The sequence below is a fragment of the Macrobrachium rosenbergii genome, chromosome 18, assembly GCF_040412425.1.
Source record: "Macrobrachium rosenbergii isolate ZJJX-2024 chromosome 18, ASM4041242v1, whole genome shotgun sequence".
Lineage (NCBI taxonomy): Eukaryota > Metazoa > Arthropoda > Malacostraca > Decapoda > Palaemonidae > Macrobrachium > Macrobrachium rosenbergii.
The window spans coordinates 25604234-25627178 of record NC_089758.1 but is presented as its reverse complement, the minus strand read 5'-3'; the positions used below and the strand labels follow the sequence as shown (position 1 = coordinate 25627178).

Genomic DNA, 22945 nt, shown 5'->3' with positions numbered 1-22945 from the left:
TCGTCTTCGGTATTCATCATGCTATTGGTTCCTTCCATTATTATTTAGCGTGTCTTCATCGGCTTAAATATCCATCAACATATTGTTTTCTTCCGTTATTGATTAACCTAGCTTTATCGGTTTCAGTTTTCATCAACCTGTTGTTTCCTCTCATGTATTAATTAACCTGTCTTTATCGGTTTCAGTATTCATCAGACTGTTGACTCCGTTAAGTAACCTATCTTTATCAGTTTTAGTATTCATTAGACTATTGATTCCTTCCATTACCAATTAACCCATCTTTATCTGTTTCAGTATTCATCAGACTATTGAATCCTTCCATTATTAAGTAACGTATCTTTAACGATTACTTATCGTTCTTGTCTTCATTTATCAGAGTCCTTTTTCACTGGGCTGACTATATCCGCTTCTCCTCTTCCATTCCGTGACGCTTATTTAGGGCTGTAACCTTACAAGGGGCATTGAAAACCTCCCCTCCCCCTCCCCCCACACCCTCTCACTCTCACTCTCACTCTTTTCCCTCCCCAACTTTTTTTGTTTAACTGAACTCTTCGCTGGAGTGTGTAACATCGTTTGATAGGGAGGTGGGTGATGATGTCTTTGTTGCATACCGTAGTGTTTATGTTTTTGTGTGTTTTCTTTGTGCGTGTGTGTTTTGTGTGTGTGTGTGTGTGTGTGTTTGTGTTGTGGGGATGGAACGTTTCCCGTGTCCAGTATTGGATATCGAATATCGTAATTTGTTTGTTAGCCTTCACTTTTTTCTTATTTATTCTTCTTTATATACCTCCTGTTTTTGCTAGTCATTATTATTATCGTTATATTTTAATATTATTATTATTATTATTATTATTATTATTATTATTATTATTATTATTATTATTATCAGATAATAATAATAATAATAATAATAATAATAATAATAATAATAATAATAATAATAATAATAATAATAATATTATAATAATGTGCTTTTTGTGAGATTAGATCATTTTCAACCTTTAATTAATCTTGACTTTCTCCTTAGTCATGCATCAATTGTTGTCAACCTGCCTCATGAATCTCTCATATCTAGTATTAGAATTATCTTCTTTTTCCAATTTTCAACCAATAAATAAATAAATAAATAAATAGATAAGAGAAACCTCCTCTACCGTAGACGACAAGAGGCAAGATCATGCCGAAGATCCTGTCAGCTGGAAACGAGGAAACTGACAAGACTCCGTAACCGTCACCTTGACATTAAGCAGATACAGTTCAGTCAGATTCTAGGTGATCCTTAATGCCAAGGATACGAGATGAGAGGCAGACTCCCTTGAATATGCATCGCTGTAATTTGTTCGGCTTGCATGAGCCGGATAGATTTATTTGTCGGCGCCGAATGGAATTTTAAGCGCGCCTCTGTGGCTTGTTATAAACCGTTTCTCTCTCTCTCTCTCTCTCTCTCTCTCTCTCTCTCTCTCTCTCTCTCTCGTTCTTGGATATAATTTCTTTCTTAACTGTTAATTTGATTTGTATCGATTCAGAATGTCTTTTCATTTTCCTTCTAGAATAATTGATTGATTGATCTATTGATTTAGATAATTTTTCAAGTTTTTATGTGTCATTTAATATATTTTATAATATTCGCCTCCTTGCTCAGTTGCTTACTTGATTTTTTATCATGAAGATATTTTCCCTTCTTGCTTAACTAGTTGATTGGTCTGAATCATGCACTGGCGCCGCACAATAAACAAAAATATTTGATGAAGTTTTGTAGTTATATATTGAATTCAATAAAAAAAACTCTAGTGCTCTAAAAAAAAAAATCATTCAAATCACACGGGTTTCTGTACGCCCTGTTAGCCACAACAACGGTCATAGTTCTCCGACTCACTAAACTCAAAAGTGACTGAACTTTATAAGTTTCTGTCAGTGAAAAATACATAAAAGTATTTTGCATGCATAGCATACCAGGAGTTATCGTTCACATCAGTCTGGTGTTCAGTTGCATACCTTTATGTTCATGCCATTCGCCAGATCAAGTTTTCCGATAGCCCCAGGGTGGCTTTTTAGATTATAACGCCTCGCTCTCCGTAACTTCCATTCTCTCGTCCAGATGCCGGCCGCAATGCCCCGAGGATTTCCGTGTTTGCCATCATAATTGCATCCGGGTGTTGGTGTTTAAAAGCACATTTACCCATTTATCCTCATGGGAAGGCCTTGTTCTCTCGTCTCTTTCTCTCCGTCGACCTCCTCCTCCTCCTCCTCCGGGGCTCCTTTCCTTCCTCCGCCGGCCTCTCTCTTCCCTAGACCTCCCGAGAGGTTCTTGCACAAATAAGGGAAGTTGGTTCCGCCCTTCGCGCAGCAGCAGCGCCCTGGTGGTGTGTGCTTGTGAGAGAGAGAGAGAGAGAGAGAGAGAGAGAGAGAGAGAGAGAGAGAGAGTGTGTGTGTGTGTGTGTGTGTGTGTGTGTGATCTGCGCAACAGCACTCCCGCCATTTGCGTCCACCTGCGAGTGTTGTATCGTAATCAGCAATAACAAAAGACATTGTTCGTTTGCCATAGAGGAACGGCCTGAGCAGCGACTTGTCATGGCGAGGAGGAGGGCATGGCCTACTAGGAATTTGTTAATTGTACTTGTGGGGAGTCATTACGGCATGATATAATAACGACGTTCGCACAATACGCTAATTATGCAGCTGGATTGAATCGAAGTTGCGGAATGCAAAGACCCTAATCAATATATTGTCTGAGCACTGTTGATATCGGCGCGCAACTGTGTAATTTCGAGGTACAAAGAACTCCAACCTGTTATCGATGAATAAAATGGCATTGAGATTAGATAAAAGAGGCGTTCGCATAGTAGACCTCTCTCTCTCTCTCTCTCTCTCTCTCTCTCTCTCTCTCTCTCTCTCTCTCTCTCTCTCTCTCTCTACGAGAAGCTCGATCCATAAAGTGGGTAATGTATTGGAAATTATCTGTTAACGGATTATGGTTATTCATGTGCTGTGTTCTATGAATCCGCAATTTGACCCTTATTACAGGCTTAATATGGACTGCTTGGATCGTCTTTCATTTGCGTTCTCCTTTCGTTCTTGCTTTGCTTGTGGTGACTGCACTACGGTTTTGCCGAAAGCCCAGAGGGTATAACTTGAAGAGAGAGAGAGAGAGAGAGAGAGAGAAGAGAGAGAGAGAGAGAGAGAGAGAGAGAGAGAGCGCCACTTGTTGCCACTTGCACTTTTATTCGTACCATTAGAAACGGGAACTTCCCAGTTTTGTTTCACTCCAAGCATACCATTAGTGAATGTCCTTGATTAGTACGATTCCATTTTTCTTTTTTTTTTTTTTTTTTGTATAAAGGATGTCTTGACCTTTCGATAACGTGATTAGTCCTCCATTTCCGGTACCGTTGTTCCACGAAGTCTTTTAAAGGATATGTCGTCCCCTTCGGAGGTCTCTCTGAAGGATACTTTCGTCAGAAGACTGTTTTCAGTATCACCGAGTGGGTCGCGAAAGCTTTCCCTATAATCCGTATGTTGGGACGTCATGTTGAACGAATCATCCTATTCATAACTTATTTTTATATATAGTTTTAGATGGTTTGCCGTGTCTGTTATCCGCCATGTTTAATGGTCCTTTTATTTTTGCCGGGTTCGAGGAAAAAATCCCACATGGCAGGTAATAGTGTCATAGTAAACATGATGGTGTTCTGTGTTCATTGTGAAAATTAAATGCATTGGAAGTCATATACTGTATTATGTATTTAATTTATCAGAATGACATCTTAAGGGAGTAGTTTTAGATTGTCTTATTATTATTATTATTATTATTATTATTATTATTATTATTATTATTATTATTATTATTATTATTATTATTATTATTCAGAAGATGAACCGCGTTTATGTGGAACAGGCCTGGAAGGGCCATTGACTTGAAATTCAAGCTTCCAAAGAATATGATGTTCATTTGAAAGAAATTATAACTAAATTGTAGCTTAACTATTAATGGATTCGCAATATTTATAATTAATTACCCTCCTTGAGTGAAATATGTGACAAAATAGCGCCCTGCAACAAATGAAGTTTACGATAACATCAAGAATGCTTCGGAAACAACGACACCAACAAACATTCGAGTGGCAATGGTATCGAAGACGTCCATTTGCTACTTGATTAAGCCCCGTGTACTTCAGAGACACGCCAGGAATCTCCAGCTTCTTCTTCTTCTTCCCCCTCCCTCTTCTCCTTCTTCTTCTTCTTCTTCTTCTTCTTCATCTCCTCCTTCGGTTTATCTCCGGCCGTCATCGCCGTTGACGCCTTCGCCCTTCAGACTATATAGAGCCTGACGATGACCAAAATACCTTGCTTAGCATCCCGGTATCTCCCTCTGCCTTCATCTCGCCGCTCGGTCATTAAAAAGGAGGGAAAAACATGAGAAGAAAAGGTGGGGGGAGAGCTTTGGTGGAGCGGGGTGGGAAGAAGGAGGCAGGGGGGCGTTGGGTCTGAGGGGTGGTGGAGGAGGACGAGGAGGGGATGTTGATTGTGTGAGGGTGTTGTCCTGGACGGATTGGTTTGGGGACACGCCCCTACCTTGGGCCCCCTCCTCCTCTCCTTCGGGGCTCGAAAGAGGAATGTTGCCCCACTGGATAACTGTGGGCCCACCAGGGTTGTCTTTAGGTCTCTCTCTCTCTCTCTCTCTCTCTCTCTCTCTCTCTCTCTCTCTCTCTCTCTCTCTCTAGGGGAGGACCTCGATGAGGTAATCCCCCACTCCTCAGTCGGGTCGAACTGACCATCAGCTAATCGTCAGGTAATCTCTCTGAAGATTTTGGCAGAATACTAAAAATACGAAAAAACAACCGCGGAATTGTAACTAACTTTTCTTTAGCAGTAAAGAAAAATAAGAACATTGCAAAGCAAGTTGAAGCTAGTTTCGTACCCCTTTATAGTAGTTTGAACTTGCAGCCTGAATGATAATCAGTACATTACGCTGTTACGTATCGGTTAATGTAACTTTTTATTTACCAAAACATTGGTCTTACAAGTGACCTTATACCATCAGCAAGAAAGCATATTAACCTAACATGAACTCAGAGTTTAGGTACGGTTAAGGGAGTACTGAAAGCCCAAGTAGGAAAATATTAAATAAAAAAAAATAAAAATTTGAATTCGGTCGTGAGAAAAAGAATTTCGATAAGTATTCAAGGCCATTGCATCATAGAAGTTTGTACAAAATTAAGATTACTATTCAGTACACACCATTTAAAAACGAAGTTATACATTTGTAACTGGTGTGTAATTATTATGTTCTGTATACGCAGTAAAACAAGCTCTACTGTGTTTGCTTTGAGTGAGATTTCACGCGAGGAGGCTACCAATAGTTTCATTAAGGTTTTATCATAAGGTCTGGTACCCTACATTGCTTATTCGCGACGCGTCCAGCTGATGGATGTATGTTTGTATGAGTAGCGCCTTAAAAATCAGATAAGATTGTTTTAACTACAGTGTCAATAAATGTTAATTGATATTTTCATATGACTGTGACAAAGTATTGTCTTTTGTCACACCTGACAGACTGTTTGTTTAATTGCTTGCTATTTCATTAGCTATGTATCAGCAAAGATTTATGGAGATATTATTGACATTCATAAGAAGGCAGAATGGTAGCCCTTCACATGTTATTGCAGTCGGTTCCAGGAATTGTTTCTCTACCTAAAATTCCCCTTGTCTCTGAAAGTGGAAGACGGAGATTGCTGATATTCTCAGGAAAGATCGGACTGTGTTTTGAGAAGAACCCAATTACGTTCTGTGAATTCTCCATGTCCGGGAAGGTGTATAAGATTCTCATTGTTCGCTTATCAGTAGCATTTAGTCACACGCAGGCGAACAGAGAAATGTTAGCTTTTCTCAGCTTTGTTGGCAGAGGTAATTAGAAAGGTAATAATTTGTTTTACTGTCAGTGAGAAATATTTAAGGCGCACAGATCCTCATTTTGTTTTTCGTAGTATGCAACTGCTGTTTATTATGGCAATGGTAAAACATTATAGATACTATAAAACCAGCCACTGGTCTCTTTTGTATGTCCAAGCCTGATTTCTTTATTATTATTATTATTATTATTATTATTATTATTATTATTATTATTATTATTATTATTATTATTATTATTATTTGTTGTACAAGATTTTGTACTGCGTATTATTCCTCTGAAGACTTCGGTTAATTGACTGATTTGTATGCAAGTCGTTTGATTATCTCATGTTTCTGGTTTGTCTACATACCATAGTTCGTTTTTCTCTCGAGAAGAAATTCATCTCTATTTCATCTTCTGTGGACAGTCTTTTGTGCGAAAGGTGGGAAGCAGCAACTTCAGGAAGATAGTTGGCTCAGCAAAATATATTAGTCTGTCCTCCAAGTAAGTGTGTGTTAACGTGTTACTTCGATTTCTTTCAAAACGTGACATACTCGTATGCTTAATTAGGAAGGATGATTCTTACCATACATTGGTTAATGTAAAAGAAAAATCTCCTATAAGATAATGATGGGTCGATCATACGAAGAGAAATATAACAAAACCGTTATGAAATAATGAATGTATTATTAAAAAGCTGCAGTCTCCCTTGTTTCGTTTCCTGTATCTTAGAGCAGTTCCCAAATTTTGAATCATCCGTCTGGCAGTGACGTTTTAAAGTATCTCGATGTATTTGTTTCTCTGCTCTAACCAGCGCAGTTGTTTATTTGCTTCATTTTGCTCTAAATTATTCAGTGATGATGAAACGCCCTATTCTTAACTGATGTACAAGGATTTAAGGATCTTGTTAAAGTTTAAGACTGTGTTCACGTCTTCTGCATTTTTTCAATTAAGAAAAATGTGGCATGCTGGTAATCACTTTACCAGTGTGATCAAAATTGTCCTTGCAACGTCATGGTATAATAATCTAAGGGGTACTTTAATGAAGCTTGCTCTCAAGGTTAAAGTCTTCTAGGCTCTCTCTCTCTCTCTCTCTCTCTCTCTCTCTCTCTCTCTCTCTCTCTCTCTCTCTCTCTCTCTCTCTCCTCTACGAATGCGTTTGTGGACTCATTCGTCGCCCAAGAGATGCCTTTCAGCCATTATTAAATGTTGATTAAGAGATAATGACTTGATTAACGTGATCTACTTTATATGATCTTGTAGCACTATACAGGAATTCTTGTCTAACCTCCAAGTATTTGTTACTGGAATGGTGTAGGTTAGGATTTTTATCAAATTTGATACGTTTATCAAATTTGATGCAGGTCAGGCAACTTTTTTTATTTTTTTATTTATTTTTTTTTTTATCCACAAAACCGACAACGCCTTCTAATCATCTCTTACTGGGTCACATTTTGAGTTTACTTTCATTTTTACCAAATAGTAAGACCTACGAAAACGTAATTTGAATAAGAAGTGATTCATTATTGGTGACTCTGACTAGACATGACGCCAGAAAATTGTTAATAAATTTTTCTTTTATATCTCGTGAATAAATTCCCCCTTTTAAACTAGCTTGATTCAAAGTTGGAGTTGATAATTTAACGTGAAAAAGTTATTTGGGAAAGACTGTCTTGTGAACAGCTTTAGAAACTTAGAAATTCATTGATGGATCTTCTGTTTGGTGGCCTCCATCAACTGAACGAAATTTATTAAGAATAATAATTTCCAAATTGTAACATTGTCCAAAGGTTGAGAAATTATAGATGATGCTGGTTCTGCTGACATGATATCGATTAGGATGGTGATAGAAGTAAATTAAATTCAGTTACTTCACAGTTAGAATTATTGGATAAGTGAGGCTTAAGTCAAGGCAATGAGAGGGTAGATCAACTGGCTGACTAGACTGTGTAAGGTATATTTGATGATGGCGAGGTTCCCAAAGAGAATGATTATTGTCCAAATGACAGTGAAAAATACGAGAACCGTAGGAATAGAACCTCTTCGTGTTGTCCGAGAAAAATGAATGAAAGGATGTCTGTTGATAACATGCATGTTTATAGCAGGGAGGGAGGATCAATGTTGTTTTAGGTAATGAAAAGAGTATATGAGTAGGATAATCAGTGTGGCGAAGCAAGGTAATGGGGGATGTTTGTTTGTTGAAAATGCTTTCCGGGAATAACATAATTGTGAAATTGGTTTATTTAGATTATATGGAGCAAATTTATTCTGCTTGGCATGATTCGGAAGAGCCGGACTGGTTATATATTTTGTTTGTATAAGTTGTAGACACAGTAGACATAAAACGTGTTTTGTGAAATCGGTGGACACAGTTAGTATAAAATATGTGATTTGTGAAAGAGTGGACCCAGTTGACATAAAATATGTGATGTGTGAGAGCTGTGTACTGAGTAGACGTAAGATAAGTTTTGTGAAATCAGTGGATACATAGAAATAAAATGTGTAATTTGTGAAAGGTGCGTACACAGTAATACAAAATATGTGGTATGCTATGTTTACAGTTTTTTTTCTATTAGTGTAAAATCGTTCACTGACTACCGCTTTCACAAATCACACATTTTATGTGTATTGTGTCCACTTATTTCACAAAACATTTTTTATGTCTACGATGTAACAAATTTTTTTTTCTGTCTGCTCTATGTACAGTACATACTACCGTATACTTGCACACGCCCTTGACCTGAAATAGAAATTGCGTCAACTCCGAACCATGCATATTTACACCATGCAGATACAGTGGCAATAAATATACAGTTGTGGATTGAAGAAAAAACCCAAGTTTATTATTATTTTTATTGCGTCAACTCCAAACCATAGGTGTTGACAGCATGCAGATACAGTGGAAACAAGTACAATAGTGGATAGAAAAAACCAAGTTGTTTATTATTATTATTATTATTATTATTATTATTATTATTATTATTATTATTATTATTATTATTATTGTTGTTGTTGTTGTTGTCGTTGTTGTGTCATCTCCGAACCACGCACATGTACAATATGCAGATACATTGGCAACAAACATACAGTAGTGGATGAAAAAAAAGGTTATTATTATTATTATTATTATTATTATTATTATTATTATTATTATTATTATTATTATTATTATTATTATTATTATTGTTGTGTCAACTCCGAACCTTGCATATGTACAGCATGCAGATGCATTGGCAACAAATATACAGTAGTGGATTAAAAAAAAAAAAAACCAGGTGGCGACTTGCAAGGGCATCGGAACAAAACGGGTCGTGTGTCAAAGAAGACTAATAGTGGAGTGCATGATGGGACTGGTGAGCGGTGTCTGTTGTCTGTGCGTGGAAGGCGGGTGATAAATGTGCTTGAGAATGATGGATTGGGGAAGAGTTCGTACAAATTCGGGTTCGGAATCGGAGGAAAAATGCTACGTAAAGGTGGAAAGGGATGCTCTGATTTGGGGAGAGGTCTGATTCAGGCGAAAATGGCCCGTGGTTTGGTAAAGGCGTGATTCGGGTGAAGATGCTTCGTGATATGGTAAAGGTGTGATTCAGGTGAGATTGAGCTGTGATTTGGTAAAGGTATGATTCAGGTGAAAATGCTCTCTGAATTTGGTAAAGGTGTGATTCAGGTGAAATAGCTCCGTGATTTGGTAAAGGTGTGATTCAGGTGAAAATGCTCCATGATTTGGTAAATGTGTGATTCAGGTGAAAATGCGCCGTAATTTGGAAAAGGTGTGATTCAGGTGAAAATCCTCCGTGATTTGGTAAAGGTCTGATTCAGTTGAAACTGTGGACGGAAAAGTGTTGGAGAGTGTATGAGTTTGAGATTTCGAAATTAAAGGGGTTTTATGAAGGAACGAAGTTGTCCTATAATGAGGGTAAAGGTGTGGTACAGATGTGAAAATGGACCACCTTAATTGGTGAGAGTGATTCGTAAGACAAGTTTGTATGAGATGATGGTCAACAACAAAACTTAGGAATACGACGAAAATTAGTAAAGGGATTTAAGATAAGGAAATGCTGTGACATAAGTTAAATTTGCAAGGAAAAGATGGTGACACTCGTGTGCAAACTAGAAAAACTTCAGCAAAACTTTGAAAGTAATTAAACAAAAATGTTATCCGTGACGTAGGAGATAATACGGGGATGGGCGATTTGCAGCATGTTATTGTAGGAACTAACAGTTTAAAGAGGAATTATATATATATATATATATATATATATATATATATATATATATATATATATATATATATATATATAATATCCCTAGGTATTTGTGTCCATTACTCTCAACTTGGTCCGCAAGTGAACCGCTGAGCATCGGAACTTTCCCAAGGTATCCCACAGGTAAGGTAAAGATATGCGTTTGTGTATTATGCAAATTCTGTTTCTGATTTATAACGCACGTCACCTCATCTTTATGCAGTGCACGCCAGAGAGAGAACTCCGTTAACACTTGACCAAGAAGGAGAATGACGTTGATGAACAGGGAGATTTGATGGCCACAACATTTAAAGTTTAAAAGTACCCCTGAATTGCTGTGTCGGGTTTTCGACCTTCAGGTAAAAACATCCATCTGTCAATCTGTAGATCACCGCTCAGCCTCCGTAACCCCGTTTGTGCATGAATTCATGGAGGAGGAGGAGGAGGAGGAGGAGGAGGAGTAGGAGTAAGAGCGGTAGAGGGGCGGTTGAGGGATTTGAGGGGAGGTTGATTTAGGGGCAGTTGAGAGATGGATGGTGGGTGGACCGGTGGGTTTGGGTGGGTGGATGGGCGGGCAGGTGATGAAGGCGAAGCATAGTAACCCTCCGATACTACGTCCGTAGAGGGAGGGCGAAGCCGAACCTCGTTTGTGCGAACGCCATACGCAGGCATTGCCGAGCTACGCATTGCATCCAAACGAAGGCGAGTGGAATGCTCGAGTATTGTCGGTAACAGCCGCGGCTGTCACGTGATCGTCTGACGTCATCCAGGTAAGTTTGCTGTTTGTCTCATCCACGTCACATCACCTTTACTGCTTCCTCCATCCATCCCCCCCTTTCCTAAGTCCTCTTACCTTCCCGATCCTCTCTCTCTCTCTCTCTCTCTCTCTCTCTCTCTCTCTCTCTCTCTCCCCTATTCCATCTTCTCCCCGGCGTCCGTCCCTCCCTCGACAACCACTCAGTCCCGGGAAGCACACACAACTACCAGTCCCTAACCAACGACCAAACGTCCTAAGCTCAGTCCAAATGGTTTCGTTGGAAGGGACGGCCGTACGCCAGAGGTGCCTCTGTTCCGTGAGAGATTGCCGTTATTAATTCGCCTTGCTCCCAGTGTTTTGGGTTTCGAGGGCCAGGCTTTTCGCCTTCTGTGCATCTGTACGGGCCCCATACGAGTTTGTGATGTTTTGTGCAGTTATTTGATTAAACTTCCAGCGTATAATTCCATAGTTTTTCCAGTGTATGGAACAAGCTGAAGTTGTGACACAGAGCTTGAGATTTTTTCGTTTGATTTCTCAACGAATATGCCTCATTCTGAAGTTTTTTTTGGTGGTGAAATGAAGTGGTAAACGTATCATAACGCAGGTGTTCTTGAAATGGGAGTGCTAAACCTTATATGCTGATAAGGAAACTTTTAGGAAAAAAGCAATTCCTTATGTGAAATACTTCCCGTTTTCTTTGTGGCCATGACCCTGGCTGGGAAACTCTTGGAAGTGACGTCTTCAAGTTAAAAAGTATCCAAAGAAAATGTATATTTGGTCATTCTTGCCCCGGCGTATGTTTTGAAATGTGCCGGCAAACTCGGGCATGCTTTGGTCACTCTTCATAATTTGATTTCATTTCATCCTGAAGCGTTGGAAAAGTAAATGAATAGTTGTTTTGGCGTGAAGTGTGATTATCAGACATAGATAAGCGTGTGCACATATATCTAAGTGAATCTAAGAGTCTACAGGAATGCCAGGATTTGCGAGCGTTTCAAGTAACCCCATCTCATGGTTTTGTACCGACATGATCACGTAGGGAACCTAGGATAATAATGACAGGAGGCGTGTGCGGCATTGGTCTCTATGTGGATTAGCTTGTGCCTACGACAGTGATAAACGGAAAGCGGTCGAAGAAAGTTTCAGCAGCAAAAGGATGAAGAAGATATTTAGCAAAGTTATAACACATCACTCGGAAGAGCCAGGTTAGTAAGCGCGCCGGTTCCGTTAGTGGTAAGGATTCGTGCCGACTAAATAACAATAAATACTCATAGATGTCGAAAAGAGAGAGAGAGAGAGAGAGAGAGAGAGAGAGAGAGAATTTGGTATTGGGAAAGAACATAGAAAACGCCAGTTACCAAATGTTCTTCCCACTGTGCTTAGTAATGGCAGGGCATTAAAAGAAAAAGAAGAAGAAGAAGGTAAGAAAAGGAAAATTCCCTTTCCAAATATGGAAACATATTCCCTTACCACTTTATTAGTTTTTTTTTATCGCCGGTACTTTATTGTGCACGGAATTAAGAAAACTGTTTTATTGTGAACACCATGGTTAAATTAATCATATTACAATTATTAGAATAACTGCATTTGTCACAGGTCCTTTATTTTGCACGAACTTAAGAAATTGTTTTTATTGTGATCATCATGGTTAAATTAATCACATTACAATCCTTATAATGTCTGCATTTGTATAATATTTAACCTAAGTGCCCGCAAAGCTTGGCGAAGGGAAAGATTGCTGTCACTAACGGGGTAATATTCTTAGACGAAGATCTCTCTCTCTCTCTCTCTCTCTCTCTCTCTCTCTCTCTCTCTCTCTCTCTCTCTCTCTCTCTCTCACTAATTCATCACCATCAATAATTTATACCAAATGCATGAGTCTGATGTTGGTTTTTTAATAAGGCAAAGAACTACATTACATGGCAGCTGAAATTTACCTTTCTGTTGTTTTTGGGACCGCTTTTTATACACAGATAGAACTATTGCTGTTATAAATAACAGTGGTAATAAAGATGAAAGTTTTCGCTCGTTGTTATGCTTAGAGAAATATGAGCATTTTTCTTCAGACATTGCAAGATTTATTCACATGCAACTGGCGTTGCTTACGACACAGGGATTATCGCCTTGTTTTTTGAAAATATATAGGGGATATCTCACATTGTTAGCTAACTTCTTTAGATGAAGGAAACGTTGTGGATATTGAGGGAACTTTGCAGTTGTGCCGTAATTTTAAATGACATTGTCTGCCACCTGGACAAGGAGATGCTGAAGTGACACTTTTCTTTCATAACAGTTTTGTGCAGTCGGTGGAATTTCTCATTTTTTTCATGTCTCATTTCAATTATCAGTTCTAAATTATACACGAGGACTCCATTCCAAGTTATAGCTCTAGATTTTTCACGAGGATCCTTTAATTTCCCAGATTTTGAGTTGCTTGAAAGAAATCTTGAGTTTCTTCGCAACGACCTCCCTAAGAATTTTCCTGTGGCTTTTGCAGGCAGAACTACGCAATTGCCCCAAAATGAAACATATAACGACTAAACATTCAATATAAAGAATTGCAGAAGGTCTCTTTGAATTCTTTTTATAGTGATTCATCACTTTTCCAACCTTCTCCAGTTTTCTTGGTGGTAAAAGCATATCTTTTCAACTGACCAGCCTCACTGTAAATTCCTTTTGATGATATCAAACTATATAGAAAGCAGTTCTGGTTTCCTTGAGGGTACAGACTACAGAGTATAATAAACATAAACATTAACACAACGAAAATGCATTTTGAAAACGTTAATTTTTCACCTGAATGTGTTTCATGTGAAATGTGAAATGCCCATAGAAGTGGCATTATGTAAAGATAAATATAACTGACGCTTACTTTGTTGCATAATTATTAGCCACAGGGTAGCATTAATAAGACAGCGAAAATTACACTTATTCTAGAAGTAACTATGGTTGTCAGGCAGTCGTGACCAGTGGAGAGTTTGGATTAAAAGCTAATTTTATTTTTATTTTCTTTTATTTTGTGTCTATTGTGTGACTTTCTGTTCGATTAGTAAACGGAGAATACTGGACTGAACAGCTTATTCTCTCTCTCTCTCTCTCTCTCTCTCTCTCTCTCTCTCTCTCTCTCTCTCTCTCTCTCTCTCTCCATTTCGAGTCCCAAAACTGAAAACGTGCTCATTTTCCCCAAACCGATCCTTTGTTTGGTGGTGGGGATTTTAGAAACTCTCATGATCTCTTTTGTGAAACGGAATGCAGAGCTATTACTTCTGACAGGTTTTTTACGTGTTGTTTTGGTAGTCGGGAGTGTTCCATGACCCCCCTTAGTTGGGCATGTTTAGACCTTGTTTGGAAAGTATTTCTATTTTTAGTTTATTTTTTAACTGAAATTAGCCGTGATGCGGGTCACGTCTATTTCTGGAACTGTCAGTTGATCGTCCCAGGTCGATTCAGGTCAAGAATGTGTGTTCCTTCAAGCCAGTTTCTGGAACTGTCAGAATATCATCTCAGGGGAAATTCAGGTCAAGTCTTCGTTTTGCTTTAAGACAGTTTCTGAAACTATCAGTTGATCGTCCCGGGTCAGATTCCGGTCAAGAATGTGTTTTCCTTCAAGCCATTTTCTGGAACTGTCAAAATATTATCACAGGTCAAACTCAATTCAAGATTTCTTTCTGCTTAAAGACAGTTTCTGGAAGTGTTAGATGATCATCCCAGGTCAGAATAAAGTCAAGTCTTCGTTTTGCTTCAATACAATTTCTGTAACTGTCAAAACATCATCACAGGTCAAACTCAGGTCAAGATCTCGTTTTGCTTAAAGACAGTTTCTGGAACTGTCAAAATATCTTCACAAGTCAGATCCAGTTTAACCACTTCCTTTTACTTCAAGGCAATTTTCTGTAACTGTCAAAATATTATCACACGTCAAACTCAGGTCAAGAATTCTTGCAAGGATCAGTAGGCTATGTGTCACTGTGGGGTCAAGAATCTATTGGCTTTCGAAATCTTCAATATTTATCACTCGCAAGATCCAAGCCAAGATTTCCTTTTATGTTGGAAATTTTGCAACAATTTTCTCAACCCTTAACCTGAAATATCCATCGCCAGTCATTCTATAAAGCAAAGAGGCGCAAGAAATATAAAAAATAACATTCACTTTCATTTTCTCCTCTCTCTCTCTCTCTCTCTCTCTCTCTCTCTCTCTCTCTCTCTCTCTCTCTCTCTCTCTCTCTCTCTCTCTCAGTGAGCCGTACTCATCTGAATGTATTCCGTTACTTCTTGTATTAAATTCCCTGAAATATGAGAAGTCTGCGACTGCCCTTTACACGTGTGTGGTAATTTTTCAGGTTTATTTAATTTTCATATTGAAATATTTAAAAATTTCCCATATTTAATCGATGAAAACATAAGACGAAAATAAACGTTTTCAGTTTCTACTCCTTGATTTATTTATAAGAAAAGCCAGATTTTAAGTATCTGCCACTTCAACAGAAACCGAGAAAGTATTTGGTATAAGATGACTGAAGTGAAATGGCTCGCCATAGTACCATTCTCTGCTACAAAAATCATGCCCCAACTTTTAAGTATCAAATTTTATTGTGGAGACTATATTCCACAGGAATGTCTCATTTGCCTTTTATACGACGGTAAAGAGTACACTGTAAAGTTTATAAGTAATTGAGATTCTTATATCTCATTATACTATTAGTTATGGCTACGAAAAACAAACTGTTTTCATAGAAACAAAATCTAATTAGATTTTTTTTTGTAACAGATAGGATCAAATAAAAAGAAATGGAAGGAATGTCAATTGGTTTGTAAACATTTACATTATCGTCTAATCATATTTTTAATTAAACAGTCACAATGAGCATTTTTCACTCAAGCACAGAAATGCTTGATATCTTTTCCATTAACCCACATAACGTGGAAGAGACGTGCGGTAACGGGCGTACCGAAAAGTAGTCTTCAAGGCAGAAATGGAAGGGGCATAAAAGGAAGTGGGTGGGGGTGGGGAGGGGGAGGAAAGGTTCCTCTTCCACTCAGGAGGGACGGGACGCCAGGGATCTGGCAACAGTGCAAGAGTGTTCGGGGGAAATCCGTCCAGTCATTGTTGCCTCCAAGGCTCTTAAATGCAGAATACGTTCCTCCTCCTCCTCCTCCTCCTCCTCCTCCTCCTCCTCCTCCTAGGATCCCCAGGTCCTCCTACCGTCTCCGCTGTGCCTTCGTTTACTTCCTCCATGAGAGAGAGAGAGAGAGAGAGAGAGAGAGAGAGAGAGAGAGAGAGAGAGAGAGAGAGAGAGAGAGAGAGAGAAAGTTGTGGCTGTGGATAAGTGTAATTTTTTCTTTCCTAAAGTTTTAACTTTATTGTCATAAACTGGCCATTTTATAGTATGGGATTGCTGCTCATATATATTACTTAATTCTTTAGGGATACACTTCCAGTAATTCTTCTCCCAAAAAATTAACTTCTAATCAACTCTTGGTCGTTAACTGGCCAAGTTCTCTTCTTAAATCAACTGACTGTTGCCCTAAGATGCATAGCGAACTTGAAACGACATGAGATGCGTCCATGGAAGACCTTTATTTCACCTTTAAGGTCATAAATTCCTGTGCGTTGACTCACCTGTCTTGCATTTTTTTCTGAGCCCTGCGTCCTGCTCTTCTGTTCCCACAGAGCTATGCCCTCACCCCCCCCTCTCTCTCTCTCTCTCTCTCTCCCTCCCCCGTTTCAACAACCCCCGCCCCTCGCCCGAAAACATTCTCTCTTTCACTCGCTCGGCCAGCCATCCTCTTTTTCCTCACGTCGGTCCTTGAGGTGCATTGTGTCCGCATCTTCAGGCATTACACGGTGGGCACTGTTGTTTGGACCTCAGGGAGTTGTTGACAGCTCCCGTTTGTTTATCCAAGCTCGGCCTCGTCGAGCCTCTGATTTCCATTTCCTGAGAACTGTTTCCTCCAACATCTCCCCTCGGGCGTTTATCTTAGCGAGAAATTTCACCTGTCGATTTATCCAGAGGCTTTGCACCTGCCCTGCCAAGTGTCCTCCAGCTTTTCTGTAGCCTTAACTTCATATTTGACATTCCATCAAACACTGATGTCAATATGCGTTGCTTGTTTCAAGACATTTGCAATTTGTAAAAGAAAAAATACAGTAGAATCTCTAACCTCATAACTGACATTCCATCAGACATTGATGTCAATATGCATTGCTTCCCTCAAGATACTTGCAATTAATAAAAGAGAAACATGCAGCAGTACCCTCCCCACATGCTGTACTGTACGACATCTCTCAGCCACTGTTTACAATCAGTACATCATTTTCCCCCGCAAGCCATCTGTGATTGCGGTCTTGACATTGACTCTTTGTCACCTGCAACCTTGGGGACTGGGCATGTTAGGGAAGGTTGCCGTAGGATGACCAGCAAGTTCGCCCGGCCATTGCATGCCTCTCGGTTGGGTTTATTCGAAGATTTGTACATGCCACGGGTATTTTGGTCAGGATTAGTTGCGTCACGGGATCCTGTTGTCGTCACCGTTCGGTTCCGTGACGAAAGTAACGTCATGCTCACTTTGATAAGATTGATGGGACATTGTATGAGATTTATTCATTTCTCTTGTAGCCTATTTTTATTTTTTATTCATTGTGTCTCTTCTTTCTGTATTTCCTGTTATCTTCCGTAATTTCAAGTCGGTGGGCTCTGTAGGCTTGTTCCATATGCATTGGAGTACATCCTCGGAATAATAATAATAATAATAATAATAATAATAATAATAATAATAATAATAATAATAATAATAATAATAATAATATGTTTTACAAGGTTTTAAGTAGTTTATGTTTTTAAAAATATTATTATAGTAATAAATAATTGTACAGTGTAGAAAATACCGTGTATTGTTTTTAAGGTGTCAGTGACCACAGTAAATCTTAGTTTATACCGATAATAGTAATTAATCACCTCATTCTATCTGTCTACTTATCTGTTTTATCTACCGAAAAGTGTGCATCTTTTATGCCGGGAACTCATTTATGTCTCTTTTTTAAGTTACATATTCTTATTGTTAGTTTGCCAGCAAGCTCGACGGCTTCTGGCTAGAATTCTTATCAATATTCATTACTACCAAATTAAGACATGTCGTATTTTATTATTTATTTTAGTAATTATGTTTGAAGAAGGTTTAAAACAAAAGATTAACATTAGAGCGATACTTAAGTTCTTAGTAAAGTGGGTGTGTGTGTGTATATATATATATATATATATATATATATATATATATATATATATATATATATATATATATATATATATATATATATATATATATATATATATATATGTGTGTGTGTGTGTGTGTGTGTGTGTGTGTGTGGGGTTGTATTTCTTTGTTATACCTTCTGGATAATATACAAAATGCACAGTTTCATATTACTGGCCAAGAACATCAGTATCACATTGTTGTTTAATGCTTGATGCCCGATTCAAATACAACTGAACACAACTACCAGAGCGCTATTCTGGCATTGGTACCGGTAGCCTGTATACTTCTTCAAGACATCTCTGTAACCTGGGAACTAATTAGCAGAAACACGTTCAAATGAATCTCGACGATTGTTGTTAGCGGGTTCAGTGCACGCTGCCTACACACACACACAAACACACACACACACACACACACACATGCAAAAAAGCACGCTCTCAATGCCCAAGGCTTCGTCAGGTGCTAAAATGTTCGGCAACACGGCGCAAAGACTATTTACCCGTTCACTTCGTGTATGCAGAGGCGCCTCTGGTCCTGCATACGACGAGAGGGTCATTATCGCCTCCAGTAATTGCATGCGCGTAGTTAACTCCAGGTTGGTGTCAGGCTCTTAAAGCCATTTTTAACCCGGTAACTAATTTGCATTTAGGTGGGATGGTGTGTAGTTTTGTGGGGGAGAGAGAGAGAGAGAGAGAGAGAGAGAGAGAGAGAGAGAGAGAGAGAGAGAGAGAGAGAGAGAGAGAGAGAAGGTTGAATTGCTCGTGATATAGTATATAGCTTGTTTAGAGTCCTCCGGCAGAAAGTTCTGATGCAGAAATATATATACAGTATGGATATGTGTGTATATATATATATATATATATATATATATATATTACATACATATATATATATATATATATATATATATATATATATATATATATATATATATACACATACAGTATATATATTTCCAAAGAGAAAGTGAGAGAGAGTCTGTATGCAAAACTTTCTCTGAGTGCATGCAAATTATGAGAAAACTGACACCACTCTTATCAGTGCACCTGGTTAACCCCATCATTGCTCGATGTTTTAGTATTTCACAGCATTATTTTATTTGATTAAAAGTAAATTAGATGTCGCAAAGCGGTGGCTCCAAGACTTTTTCTTGCCTCACGTCCAAATCAAAGCCTATCGTAATTTTTTTTTTTTTTCCGGGGGGATGACTTCCTCGTTGGTGTCCTACTGAATGGGAGATCGGCGTCAATAACCTAGATACTGTGACGCCAGTTTTAGTAGCCATAAATCCATCAGTCATGGTGGGGGAGACACCCATTGTTTTAAGCTTTTTTGACCAGTATTTTGAAGAAGGATGTTTTCCTAGGTCGACGTTATCGACTATTGACAACGCTCTCTTTCAAACCGTGTGAGAGTTTGCTAACTTTATATTTCATATCGTCAAGTACTTCGACTAAATTTCTATTTCGGATTGTCAAGAGTGAACTAGCTTTCTATTCTAGATCATCAAGAGATCTGTCAAAGTTTATACAGGTATTTCAAACTATCAACAGAGTCGACTAGTTTTCAAAAGTGTCGACGAGCATTCTGCATGAGATGATGATGAGAGTCGACATGCAAATGGGATGATTATGAGAGTCGACTTGGTTTGTGCTTCGGATCATGATGAGAATCGACGAGCATCGTCATCTTCAATTAGGAAAACCGCTTTCGACACGGAAACGGGCTAAGGTTGTGCGAAGTAGCATTTGCAAATTGGGCAGGAAATATGTTCGTTGCGGTTCTACGTTCTCAGTCAATCATATCGTATGTGCCCCGTGTTATCTTAGTGACTAGTTTTTCTGTTGCGTTTTACTTATTTTCTTTTCAGTGACTATTTTTTTTCAGTTAACTAGTTTTCCTGTGGTATTTTTTATCTTTTTCTTAATAAGCAGTTTTCTTTTGGATTTGAGTTTTTTTTTTTATTTAGTTACCAGTTTTTCTGTTCTCTTGATTTTTTTTTTCCTCTGCTGATTCCTAGATCTCAGTATTAGGAAGCAAACTTTCAGTCAGCATACATTGATGTATTTAAAAAATAAATAAATAAATGTGAAACATTCATCCAAATTTTTAAAAAACTAAGAAAAAGTTGTTTTTTGTTTTTGAAAACTAAAAAAAAAAAATCAGCAATTACCCCTTCCCCCCAAAAAAAGAAAACAGACCCAAACCTCCCATTTTTTGACCGGATGAAGTCGTTCAGTTCATTGACTTGTCAGTGGAGGCCGCTCTGTCAAAAAATGACTCGAGACTGCCAAAGAAATAAGGCCGGTAGATAAGACCTCCAGATGCCGTCTCATCACGCATTGCAAATCGTGGCTTTTAACTTGGCAATTAGGCTCCAGGCCCGGGAGCCTTCTGACTCCTCCTCATTTCCATACGGAACCTGTCGCCTTTGCGTTGTACAAAATTGACTCCCTTTACAGCGCCCTGTTATTTGTTAGTCACATATTTTAAAGGGCGGCCGACGCGTTGATCGACTGGAAAAAATTGCCTGGCGCTGGAAACCAGATCGGATAGAATGCCATTAAAGTGTTTTCTGATATTCTGATCGGGCCCGGGGCCATTCTCCTAACTTCATTTCAATTCTCAAGTTTATGAGTTTGAAAATGAAGGTGATAAACTCCTCTTGTCTTCCATTTTATGCGCCAATTTGAAATTCAAATGTCCCATTAATCCGGGTGCAGCTATCACGGGCCTTTCGTTTTTTTCGTTTGACTTAGATCGCACGATAGCTTTCGCAAAGATTTAATGGTATTTCTGGGGAATAACTCCGCCATTACTCACCTTTTAATAGCTTTGTGTTTATTCTCATTTATTCTTCTTGAAATGATGGAATTCGGCATGGGAGTTTAGGCGTGTACGTTTCCTAGCAGCTGAAAAGTAAATTTCTCGTGATATATTCTTTTTAGGCAACCCTTCGGTTATGGAAGTTTAAATAGATTTATGTGTTTGGTATGATTTCCTCGGAGACAGAAAAGTTTTGAGAATTTAGTCTATTACATTTCTTGATGTTCTTGATTTATCGTAGAACGAGTATCAGGTAATGAACCGAATATAAGAAATGGTTTTCATTTTTGTTATTTTAACTGGTTATCATTCCCTTAATTTTCTGCAAAGCATCTTTTCTAGTTATCACTGTTTAATTGAAGGGAGATAATTTCTACACCCTTTTTGATGAAGGACCTAATTTTTACCTCTCTCTCTCTCTCTCTCTCTCTCTCTCTCTCTCTCTCTCTCTCTCTCTCTCTCTCTCTCTCTCTCTCTTCCTTCCGCATCTTATATTTAGTCCGAACTGTTTACTCAGAACACGACCGATATTTTTCCTTTGCTAGGAAAAATCTGAATTTTTGCCCTTTTACTGAAAGCCATGTAACTTTCCTCCCGTGGCCAAGAAGAGTCAACATTTTTTCCCTTAATTTTTTCCCCTTTGCTCTTTACCTAATACATCTTTTATCATCAGTTTGAAAACAGGAGTGATTTTTCCCCCTTTTGCGTGTAAGGTGGATTCTGATTTTTTCCGTATTTCCTCCTTGCATCTTGGTTTCCCTCCAAAGGCATCCTGGCCATATCCTCCCTCTCCCTTTCCCCCTCCCTCCCTCCCTCCCTCAGCCATAGCCTATCCTCTTATCTCCCTTCAGCAGCCTCTGAAGGTTTCCGCACAGCATAATAAGATGATTGGTGAGCGCATCTCGCTTAAGGATGCCTCTGCATTTATTTTTTTATTTTAGGACAAAATTGCCTCCATGTCTCAAATGCGATGGAAAGAGTTCTTCCTCTTTTTTTTTGTTAGGCTTTTGGGTTTGTCTATAATACAGAAGTATTTAACGTAAAGAGAAGGAAATTTTTTTATTAAACACACACACACACACACACACACACACACACACATATATATATATATATATATATATATATATATATATATATATATATATATATATATATATATATATATATATATATATATATATATATATATATATATATATATATATATATATATATATATATTGCAAACGAGTTTCTCTTGAGAAAGTGACTCCAAACTTTAAATATTACCCGTTTGCAAGCAATTGTTACACTGAATAGAATGCCGTTAACACGGGTAATCTCCCAAGTCAGACTTTTGAGGGAAATGTGTTTGTCGAGATTCCCAGAACGTGAAGATTTTCGTCTTAGATTCATGATTCAGAGTGCAAGCGAAAGATTTGATTTTGGTGATCACCCTCTCGAGTGGTAATCAAGAGCCTGAGGACGCTGCGTAATAGAAATAATACACGTTATTCTTTCATTATATATCCATATAGATTTTGCGTTGTTGTCAATTATTATACTTGGATATAAAAGATAGTTTATGGTACATCTTTTATCTTCCCAGGATAGGTCTGGGTACGTTGTTTTATGTTTGAAGGGGGACGGGTAGATGGGCACGGAAGATCCTCAAAGAGGTTGTTATTGTTAATGTCATAGGTGGCTTATGCCAGTTCGGGTCCCTGTACGGAAGCTTCCGTCACCCTCAGCATCTTTATTTATTTATTTTTTTTTACTGACTTTATCAAGGTGTCTGTAGCCAGACTGTCAGGTTATGTCTGTAAGGCCTACTCCCCTTTATAAATCAATTTCTGACTTTTTATCCGATGGGCTTATGTATGTTTTTGTGGTGTTTCTCATTTTTCAGATATTAAATTTTTCATGTCTTTATCTGTGATCTCTTTCAGTCTACCTCATTTTGTTCATAACATAAAATACTCCTTATCTTTG

General features: G+C 38.3%; 1 protein-coding gene across 4 annotated transcripts in view; it reads left to right on the top strand.

Moving 5' to 3' along the window:
• LOC136848220 (caskin-2-like) overlaps positions 1-22945 on the top strand; it is a 640470-nt gene that overhangs the window by 301399 nt on the left and 316126 nt on the right. For 2 of the 4 annotated variants that reach the window (XM_067120560.1, XM_067120564.1), the window contains exon 1: positions 11087-12093. The exons of the other annotated variants lie outside the window; for them this stretch is intronic. In XM_067120560.1, coding sequence (XP_066976661.1) covers positions 12045-12093 — 49 coding nt within the window. In that variant the 5' untranslated portion in view covers positions 11087-12044. Of the gene's footprint in view, positions 1-11086; positions 12094-22945 lie in introns of those variants that run through there. 4 annotated transcript variants of the gene reach the window in all.